General features: G+C 40.2%; 1 protein-coding gene across 3 annotated transcripts in view; it reads right to left on the bottom strand.

Moving 5' to 3' along the window:
- Positions 1-6,238: 6,238 nt before the first annotated feature.
- TRPV5 (transient receptor potential cation channel subfamily V member 5) overlaps positions 6,239-11,322 on the bottom strand; it is a 30,457-nt gene continuing 25,373 nt past the window's right edge. For all 3 annotated transcript variants that reach the window (XM_009204032.4, XM_009204031.3, XM_003896750.4), the window contains 3 exons: positions 10,718-10,986; positions 7,698-7,804; positions 6,239-7,013 (listed from right to left, as the gene is read on the bottom strand). In XM_009204032.4, the coding sequence (XP_009202296.2) occupies positions 6,719-7,013; positions 7,698-7,804; positions 10,718-10,986 (671 nt within the window). In that variant the 3' untranslated portion in view covers positions 6,239-6,718. The remainder of the gene's footprint in view (positions 7,014-7,697; positions 7,805-10,717; positions 10,987-11,322) is intronic.

Genomic DNA, 11,322 nt, shown 5'->3' with positions numbered 1-11,322 from the left:
GGCAGGACTACCCAGGTGGTGAGGAAAACAGCCTGTGAACCAATCTTTAAGGGATCAATGGAGGAGAAGCAGCCAGAGCAGCTGTGATATGTGGCACAAGATGTGTTGAGAAGTGGCGCATAGTTAACTGTAATCTGAATGCCACAGAGTGTTCAAGCAAAACTAAGACTGTTCAGTGGATTTAACTACAGGTATCAGTATCACGGAGAAGACAGGGTCAAATCACAGTGGGCTGAGGTATCAGTAGGAGGCCAGTAGACAATGGGGTTTACTCTTAAGAAGTTTGACCCTGAACAGGGAGTAAAAAAGATAAAGCAGTAGCTGAAAGGAGAGGTGGGGTTGAGGGAGGGAGTTTGCAGTTTCTTTGAAAATGCAAAAGAATAGAGCATGCTTATTTGCTGACAGGGCTACCAGGGAAGGAGAAGTTGAAGATACACACGTGAGAGGGGTCAGAGGAGACAGTGATGGACACGGGGTGTGAAAAGAGAGAGTGAGGAATGGATCTAGAATACAGATGGGAGTTTAGCTTTGCACAGGAGTGGAAGTTGTAAACTGAGAAAAAGATGTCTGAGATAAGTCTCAATCAATTTAGAGGTTTATTTTGTAAGGTTGAGGACACACTCGGGAAAAGAGACATGGGCCACAGTAAGATCTGAGGCCGGCACTTTTTCCAAAGTGCATTTTGAAGGCTTCAGTATTTAAAGGAGTAAAAGTGGGCAGGAGGGGAAGGAGGGAAGTTAAAGAAAAGTAGGGGAGAGTAGACAAATCACACAAGTGGTTACATTCTTTTGAGGCTTTGATTAGTGCTCACTGAATCCACATGTTGCATGTGAGAAGCAGGGGGCAGAGGAACAGTCATTTATGTATTTGTGTCATGCTCAATAAATCTGCACTTTACATAAGACAAAGTAAATTAGAGGAAGAAGTCAAATATGCCTTCATCCCAGGGTAGGTGGAGGGACGATTTCTATTCCTCTCTTCTCCTGTACCTGTGAAGATAAACTGTTAATTTGTAATGTCAGGGTGAGGGAGGCCATCTTGGGAGATAATGTGGCCTTCTGTCTTGAGGCTATCTGTTTAGGAACAAAAAGACCGGCAGTTTCCAAACTTTTTAGAAGAAAGGTAACTTCCAAAAGTTTGACTCAGTTTCTAAACTTAACTTTTCCCTTTCACATAGTGAGTTTGAGGTCCCAAGATATTATTTTCCTTTCACATCCCCCCAACCCTGTTCTTCCAAATCTTTCAGGGAAAGCATTATAGAAGAAAGTGAGTCTCTGATCTCAGGTTTGGTCTGATCCCTTGTCACTAGGACAGTTTATTTCTAGATGGTTAGGTCCCTCATTTTAGAAAGGATCATTCTTAGCAGGTTGTGAAGTCTCATGTTCCACAGAGAAAAATAGGGGAAAGAAGAGAGAAAGAAAACCAGTAAAAAAGGAGGAAACATAATGACAACAAAAGGGGAAAGTAATCCTGGAAAACTGATTTAGGCTACATTACTCTGAAGTCCATGCATGAGTAGGCAGGCACAAAAGTGGTTTATATATATAAATAATTTGCTGTTACTTTTCCCAAAGTTTAAGTTTCTAGTTTCACTTGGCAGAACTTTCAGAAAAGCACAGTTTTAATTTTAATTTAATTTTAAATTAAAATTTCTAGTTTTAATTTCTAGATTCCACATGAGAAAAAAATGGAAACAAATGAAAGAAAAAGGGAAAAAAATGAACAGTAATTTGGAGACTTGTAGCTAGGAAAGAACTTAGGATTCAGTCCAAATACATTTTAACAAAGAATAAAACTGAGAAACAATGATAAGATGGAGTCTAAGAATAGGTGTTTTATACATTTTTTTTTAAAAAAAAACATAATTTTTATCTCCTTAGTCCTCCATTTTTATCAAAGACATATCATAGTAGGACTAATTTATTTGTAAAAAAGCTTTAGTTGTATTGTACTTGGCCTGATTCTTTGTATAAAGTGCAGCAAGAATAATTATTTCCTTTTTTAATTGACTTTGCTGGAAACTCTTTTATTTAAGGAATCTCAGTTTAGACTTTTTAAAGGCCCCAAGCCCAGTCAAGAATTTATTTGTGCCGGCAGATATCTGTATGAATTGGGTGAATGCCTCTCTTCATAGTCCCAAAATAACCTGGGGTTCCCGAGCCTACCAGAAAGTAACATTCTTTACTTATCACAGGTTGGGAACCCTGTAAAAGAATTGTGTAGGCAAGGTACAAGGCCAGTTTTTTTAAGGATCTTTTATTGATTCTATAAGTCAATGGCAATTCCTTAAAACAGTTTGTTTTGTTTATATCTTAAAATATTTCATTCTAGTCAAAGCTTTAGTAAAATAATAGTCTCCAATTGTGTCCTGTTACAAAAGAAAGCAGATTCTTATTGAACTCATACAAATAACTATATTGTTATAAATTAAGAATACTCAAAGACAGTTTTCAAATTCTGGAGAAATCAGGTAGAGAGAAAGAAATATGCTTTAAATTTTGCTCACAAGAGCATATTTTACTCAATTGTTAAAAGCTGTAAACAACCCCAAAAATGAAAAGAATCAGCAATGTTTCAGACAAAAAGTTCACACAAAAATTATTTTAGTCTTCTATCAAACCAGTTCATGCAATTAACTTCTGTTCTATTTGATACTGGGTCAACAATCCTCATGAATACATCAGATCTCCATGAGTGTCCTGGAAGATTTTTTTTCTCTATTTTAATGGCACAATCTCCAAAGCTGTCAGAAAACTGCATTGAAAAGTATCCATCTGATATGGTCTGGCTTTGTGTCCCCACCCAAATCTCATCTTGAAGTGTAATCCCATAACCCCCACATGTGGTGGGAGGGACCCAGTGAAAGGTAATTGAATCATGGGGGGCAGTTCCCCCCATGTTGTTCTCATGCTAGTGAGTTCTCATGGGAACTCACTCATTCAGTGAGTTGCCCACTGTACTCCAGCATGGGCAGCAGATGGTTTTATAAGGGGCTACCCACATTGCTTGGCACTTATTCTCTCTCCTGGCACCCTGTGAAGAGGCAATTCTGCAGTGACTCTAAGTTTCCTGAGGCCTCCCCAGTCATGTGGAACTGTGAGTCAATTAAACTTTTCTTTATAATTTACCCAGTCTCAAGTATCTCTTCATAGCAGCATGGGAATGAACTAATACATCATCAGAGTCCTATAGCGGATTATAAACAACCTTTTGAAAAGGAACAAAGTAAAATAATAATTGTGAATCACAAAAGATATCCATGGTCAAAGATATAATTGACAAGGAAATCTGGTTATTTCTGTGGCACATAATAATTTAACATAATTATAATTATTACTGATAACATATACCAAGATGTATTAAAATTATAAGAATATTATACAATTTTGGAAAACATAACAATAGCACATTTATATAAATATATCTCAAAGAAAGTTACACACCATTTTATATTTGGAGATGCCTCCTGTATGATTTTAACATATCAAATAAGCCAAATATATCTCTCTTGGACCTTTAAAAGTCAGTTTGAGGTTAAAAGACTGCATTTAGAATTTAATCTTGAAAGTTAGTCAAACATTAAAAGTTTAAAGCACTTGATATCACAAAATGAGATTATAGGTCATTATAAAGTAGGTCATTTAGCTAAAGTGATAACTCACCAATTAAAAAAAAAAAAACAGAAATCTTTACTCCTTGACAAAGAAGAGCTCAGTTTTCTGAAAAACAGGACCTAATAGAGACAGCATGAAGCCAACTGAATCTGTCTCTCTCCTTCTTTATTTTTTTTGGCAGTTTATTCAAAGGGCAAATGAAAATCTTTTACTATCTCTTAATATTATACAAAAATCTTATTTAAAAGAGAAAACCAAATTTTATTTTTGTATTACTGTATTATTAATTCTAAAGCTTTAATATTATAAGCAAATCAATCAAATTTTAATTAGTTTGACTGTAAGGTAAGATTTCCATGAGGCTTTTATAAACTTTACAAATTTGTGTTAAAGAACGGATCAATATTCCAAGAAAATCCTGTTATCCTCACACAGTGCTCAGATTCTGACCCTGCATCAATGTGCTATTTATATTAATGTTCAATTTGTATAAAATCTAAATAATCCCCTTAAAATTTTAGCCAAACTTGACCACACACAAAATTCCTTTTACAAGATCAACCTTCCAGAAACCTTCTACAACTTGCTTAAACCTTCAGTTTTGTCCTTTCTATTAACTTGAAACAATCCTTAAAAATCCTCTAAACTAGAAAAAAACACTTTATCTTAAAAAAGAACCACACTCCCGTGACTTATTTTAACATTTGTTCTCCAAAAAAAAAAAAAAAAAAAAAAAAAAACACATCCTACCTCTTTAATACACATTGTATGTACGTAGTAGTTTTAATTACATTCATTAATTCATAATGTTAACTCTTAGTAATTCTTATTTTAGTGAAAAACCTAGGCAGTAAGCAATTTTAATTACATACCAGGTACACAGGCCAGGACAAAGGACAATATCTGGGGGTAGGCCAAGGGCTCAAATCAAAAGACATGTAAGTTTATAGACAAGTTAAGCAAGTATTAAAAGGATTACAGGGCTAGTGCAGTGGCTCATGCCTGTAATCCCAGCAGTTTGGGAGGTCGAGGCAGATGCATTGCTTGAGACCAGGAGTTCAAGACTAGCCATGAGCAACATGGCAAAACCCCATCTCTAAAAAAAATACAAAAATTCGTTGGGTGTGGTGGTGCACACCTGTAGTGCCACCTACTTGGGAGGCTAAGGGGGGGAAGATTACTTGAGCCCAGAAGGTCAAGGCTGCAGTGAGCAGTGATCACACCACTGTACTTCAGCACGGGCAACAGAGCAAGACCCTGTCTCAATAAAAAGGACTATGAAGCAGAGTTTTAAAGCACTTCCACTATGAAAAGAATAAAGAAGAATGATGTTGACTGAGCAATTTTACACACCCTGCCACCACTGTGTCCCAGTGTGTGCGGGCATGTGTATACACATTGTGTGATCCCTTACTGTTGGGCACTCAGTCCTGAGCTGGTGTATCTGAATTAACTGTCTGTGGTTTCACAAATACCACTTACTTCTTTGTTATCCCAGACCACAGTTCTCTGAAAAGCTGACATGGCTTTTTGCTAAGGGGGATGATAGGGGCTGGGACTAGAAGTATAGTGCTGGAGACACAAGAGAGGCTGCCCATGAGCACCTATAATGGGTGCCCTGGACACATGATTCCTAATTTCCCTCCTGGAGAGGGATGACCCTTCCTCTATTGTTGCTGTTCCTTTCACAACTCAGTGTGGGGAAAAGGGGATGAGAATGGAGGATGGCTATGTCAGGAGACCAAGCAGGAGCTTGTTGCCTCCTGGCAGGAGGATGATTAACTGCTAGGGACAGAGCAGGAGGGTCCTGGAAAAGGATTAGGCTATTCAAATATAGGCCTAATTTGCCATACATACACCAGGATGCAAACACTTCAGACTGTGAGTCTCAAAGAGCAAAGATAAGACAATTCAACAACAACAAAAACCTAATTCGAAAATGGACAAATAAACCGAAAAGACATTTCTCCAAAGAAGATATATAAATGTCCAATAAATAGGTGCATAAAAACATGTTCAGTATCATTAGTCATTAGGGAAAGGCAAATCAAAACTACAATGTGAAACCACTTCACCCCCATTAGAAGGGAATGTAAAATGGTGAAAGCTATTGTGAAAACCAGTATGGCAGTTCCTTATAAGATTAAACATAAGAATTGTCTAGCAATTCCATTTTTAGGTGTATGCCCATAGTATTTGAAAGTAGAAACTTGAACAGATATTTGTATACCATATTCCTAGCAGCATTATTCACAACAGCCAAAAGGTAGAAAAACTCAAATGTCCATTGGTAGATGAATAAATAAATAAACTGTCGCAGATTTTGGACTAAGATTGCAGAATCCCACTTACATAAGATGCCTAGAATAGTTAATTCATAGAAAGAAAGCAGAATATTGGTTATCAGGGGCCGGGGCAGAGAGATAGCTGGAGAGTTATTGTTCAATGGGGATTAGAGTTGCAGTTCGGAATGATGAAAATGTTCCATAAATGAATAATGGTGATGGTTACGCAACAATGTGAATGTACTTAATGCCACTGAGTGGCACATCTAAAAATGGATAATATGGTAAATTTTATGTGACATGTATTGTGCCCCAATAAAAAATTAAAGAAGGCAAGAATAAGGAGACTATTTTATTGCAGTTGGGGTTTGGTTGCTAAGTGGGGAGAGAGACCTACAGGAGGTTGGGGAAAAAAGAAGGGCAACAACCTCTATGCCATGCCTGGCTCTTCCCACATAAGCCCTGGGAAGCCAGAAAAGCCTCACAGCTTACTACTTTCTAGGGTCTGCGTGGGGCAGAAGAGAAATGGTCCTGACATTAATCTAGCATCCCTACCTCATATCTTTAATTGCCAACCTCCTTTTTCCTGAGATGTGGGACTTCCAAGAACCCAGAAAATATGTGAGACAATAGAAGACCATTGCCCATTGCCAAAATTCTGATGTGAAATGTGAGATATGGCCCTTTCGGGATTGTTCTTTCCCCCCCTCCCATGATTAACAGGCACAGAAGTTAGACACTTGCATAGGCAGAGGTCTCTGTCTCTGTCCCCGTCCCCAGGCCAACCTGGAGTAAGGTCAAGAGTGACAGCGATGCTAATCAGAAATGGTAGACCTCCTCCCCATCCCCCTCACTAAGGTTCAGTCCAAGATTCAAGTGCCCCAGGGTGTTTTGACGAAGGATCTCCCAGCCTCGGTGACTGCTGCTCTGGGACGTGGTCCGGGATAGGGAGGAATTTGGAAGAGCCAGGGAGGCTCTGGCTAGAGTCCCACTCTCAGCCCCAGAGGGCTGTTTCTCAGATGGATGCTCCTGGTCATCCTCCTTGTCTGAGTTCTTGAACGCTTCCACATAGCGAAGCACTCGCAGAGGATTCTGATCATTGCGGTTCTCAACCCTGATGAGGGGAAAGGGGAAAGGACTCAGTCCAGGTGGGGAGAGATGGGCAGGGGACAAGTAGAGGCGAACATTTAGAAAGCAGGGTCAAGAGGGAAGGAGAAAGAAGGGAGCAGAGTTGAAACAGGAAGAGTATCTCGGATCAGGTGAAGGGAGGTCATTGGAGGGCAGGCTAACCTGGGATAGAGATAATCGAGGCTGAGCAATCAGGGCTTGCAGGGTGGTAGGACGCACACAGGTGTGTGTGTGTGTGTGTGTGTGTTACTAATACATGGGAATGTGAAAGAAAACAGAGCCAACTAATAGATAAGTGTGTCACGAGGATGATGAGATGCAATTCAGGAAGTAAATTTGAGGAGAGAGGAGGATCACGCCAGGAGATGAGGGCAGAATATGAAGGAGGAAGTTAGATCCAAGCCAAAAGTACACTGAAAATGAAGGTCAGCTCAGAACAAGGTGACAGCAAGTCTGGTAACCCATGCTGACGTCTGAGCATGGACACATGCACACAACCTTTTACACGTGGCTGCCCTGAGGTACACACAGCATTCTTCCTACCCCTCCACTTCAGCTCCAGCCCCCTCCCCTAGACAAGCTAATGCAGGCTCCAGGACACCTGTCGGTCACCCTTGCTTCCGTGGCCTTATACATATCTGCAGTTTTGCATGTGCACACAGTCACTCACCGCAGGAACCAGCGGTCCCCTAGCCCGTACTCGCACCCACAGATCCCGGAGCGAGGCCACAGGCAGCGAGGCAGCTTCCGTTCCAGCATCACTGTGGTGGCCACGACCTGGAAGGAGGCAAGAGGTACAGGAAAAACTCTGAAAGAGCCATGAGGTTCAAAGAGGCACGGAGGCCACTGACAAAGGGAACCAAAGGCAACCAGTGAGATAGGACACTAGAGGTCAGTGGTGAGAACAGCCACCTATTCACCCCACAGCCTGTGCCAGGCACCGTGAAACCAGTTTCACTCATCAAGAAATGAGAGAGGATTTTTTGTGAGTGTTTTGAATAAAATAGTGACCCTTACGTTACTATTCAGACTCATGGAAAATGAGTCACTCCAAACTAATCTCAATTTGTTTCTCATATAAAAGCCATGGACCAATTATCTTGATTTAAATAAAATGATTAAATAGAATCTCTGTGATCTTGGGGATGAATTGATACTGTTACTGTTCAGGGAATTTTCAGCAAATTAAATATCCATATCTTAAGAAGGAAACGGGTTGATTAATGACTGCAAAGTTGGCAGGGAAATTTCTGGTAGCAAGTCCACCACACGTTCTGTCCTTTGCTCAGCCCTCATTAATTACTTAGATGAAACGTGGAAAACAAGCTTATCAAATATGCCTGTGACACAAAACTGGGAGGGATATGTAATAAGTGGGGCAACAGAAGCAATATAAAATGATATCACTAGGTTGGAATGCTGGTGTAAAATCATTAACAAGAAATTTAAGTAAACCAAATCTAAGGTCCTACATTTACATTTAGGAAGCTTAGATAAGTGAGTCATAGAACAAAGATGTGGGTGTGCCAGCTGATCACAGGCTTAATAAGGGCCATTTGTATATTTACTAAACAACCTGACTCTGCTTTACATGCCCTTAGCATTATGTCCAAGTAAGCAAAGTCAAGGTCCCGCTTTGTACCGCATTGCTCCAATCATATTGGGGACTATTCTAGTTTCAAAGGAACCATGATCTATTAGAGCATGAACAAAAGGGTCCAATCAGAATAGATCAGAACCAGGAAGGCTTCCTAATTGAAGGAGTGGCAATCTTCAAAATAGCAAATTATTCACCTCACGTTTTTCTACTCCCTGTCTTCCTCATTACTCCACACTTCTTTCAGTTTGTTAATTGCACCAAGTTCCCTCCTAGCCCAGGACTTCCAGTCATTCTGTGCTCTTACCCTGGATAGCTGTTCTTCTTTGCCTTGAAAGGAATGTTTATTGTTCTTCCTGAGCCATCATGCAGCCCCGTCCTTCCTCAGGTAACAGCACCCAGTTTTCATTTAGGGAATTGCTCCCTCATCACTTTCAGTGCATTGGTTTGAGTGGGTTTCAGTGCATTGGTTTCAGTGCATTGGGCTTCACACAGTTCCGCTTAATTAATTTATTTTCCCCCAAACCTCCCCTCCACCACCATCACCAACACCTCCACTATCTAGTCCTTGGTCTTTCCTTAGATTCAATGATGTGCCTATGACCCAAATGTGTTCCCATGAGATGGAACATGGAAGGAATTGGCAGAGGGAAAGATGTTCTTTTAAAGCCTACAGTTTTGCCTGGCACCAGGAGCCTCACAGAACACAACATGAGTGGGGCCCTTAGAGCTGCATATTGCAATGCAGGTCCTCATTCTTTTTGGAGTTTGGAGCTTCTAGAAGTGATCTCACAAACACGATGGGAGAGCTTGCCTTAGAAGAGAGGTCAAAAGAGAGTCGAACAGAGGAATGGATGTAATGTATAAGATGTGGATCTGCATTCTGGCCAGATACTTCTAAAGTTAGTTTAATTCTCTAAACTTCTCATTTACGAAGACTAACACATCCTCCTCCCCCTGTTTAAAAATCTAAAAGTCTGTTTGAGTTTGATTTTCTGTCCCTGTAGCCAAGAGTCCTAATTGCCACTAACCTTGACCTGCATCCTTTTCCCTCCTTCCTTTTAACTAGCTAGTTCTTGCTCACCTTTGGGTTCTCATCTTAAATGTTGCTCCCTCAGGAAAGCACGTCTTCACCTCCCAGTTCAATTCCTCTGTTGCATCCTCTTCCTAGCACCTTACATTCTCTATGGCACTTTTGCTGCTGTAATTTTACAGCTTTTTGTGAAGTCATTCACTTCATGCCTGTCTTTCCAACTAAACCATCAGCTCCGTGAGGACATAGATGGTATCTGTTGTGTTAATGCTCATGTCCCTAGCTCCTAGGTGTTTGCCAACACGTAGCAGGGTCTAAATGATCATCATTAAATGAATGAAAACTCTAAGGGAAAAATGATGGCTATATTCAAATATTTGAATGGTGCTTATATGGAAGAATGTGTTCTGTGTTATATGAGAGGGAAAGACTGGGGCCAAAGAATGAAATTTTAAGAAGATAGATTTTAGCTCAATGCAACATGAAAGTCTAATAACAAAATCTTTAAAAATATGGGAAAACTCCCTTCCTCCCAACCTCTACCTGAATTTAAAAGATAATAAAGTCCTAATCAGTATTAAAGAAGATATTGAATGACCTTCTGATCAATAAATGATTATTATGTTAAGTAGGAGGTCAACTTGAGGGCCAATGAGGGTCACTTCCAATTCTAATATTTGTCGGTCTATGATGATATAAAGAAAAGTTCATAGAGAAACAGGGATTTATAGAAGCAAAGAGAAGATAAGGTCCAAATTGAAAACTGGAATATACCAGAACAAGGTCACTTCTAGTTCCTACTGGACTCCAGGATCACTCCTAGGTCTACTTTTCACCTGTAAGCAACAACCCCACTTCTTGCCACTATCCTCCATTTAATCCTCCTTCTGTCCCTTCCATTTATCCACATGTACCTCAGTTTTATGCAAACCTCTGTTGAGGTGACAGCCTCATTGAGTTTTTCTGTGACTTTTTTAAGAATGATTCACCATAACATTTTCCACTTTGATTTTTCTCTCCATCCCCTGCCTCTTAGCAAGACTAACACAAATAAACTTACCTGGGCCCTCCAGAGCTCATCCCGCTCCTGGGCCACCCTCCAGTGGGTGTCACCCATCATGGCGATGAACAGGTTGAGCATGAGCAGTGTGGCAATGATGGCGAAGGCGAAGTTGACAACGCTGAACATGAAGGGCAAGTCCACATCGTAGTTGGCAGGAGCATCAATAACAGTGAGAAAAAGCTCGAAGGTGCTGAACAGTGCCATGGGGTAGTCATAGAACTGCCCCAAACTGGTTGGGTCCTCTGTCTGGAAAATGATATAGAACGCTGCTCCGCCCAGGAAGAGACATGGAGATTGGATAATGGAGTTATCACAATAAGCATGGACATGGTTAGCACTTACTCTATCTCTGATATATATGTATATCTAAATACACTTGCACACTTGCACAGATAATTACATACTAATAAACGTAGTTTCCTGTGGAACTGTCTAACCCTAAGATGTCCTATGATTAAGTTCACCACTCTGGGTAATGGTCATGGTAATAGTCATTTAACAACAACAAAATTGTATGTGTGTGCAGTGTGTGTGTTTGTATGGATAATGGATAATAGGTCACCTAACTGGTTTTTACATTTTAGAAAACCAAATACTTAAAA

The sequence above is a fragment of the Papio anubis genome, chromosome 4 (assembly GCF_008728515.1).
Source record: "Papio anubis isolate 15944 chromosome 4, Panubis1.0, whole genome shotgun sequence".
NCBI lineage: Eukaryota > Metazoa > Chordata > Mammalia > Primates > Cercopithecidae > Papio > Papio anubis.
Note: the sequence above shows the minus strand (reverse complement) of the source record. Positions and strands in the feature narration are given on the sequence as shown.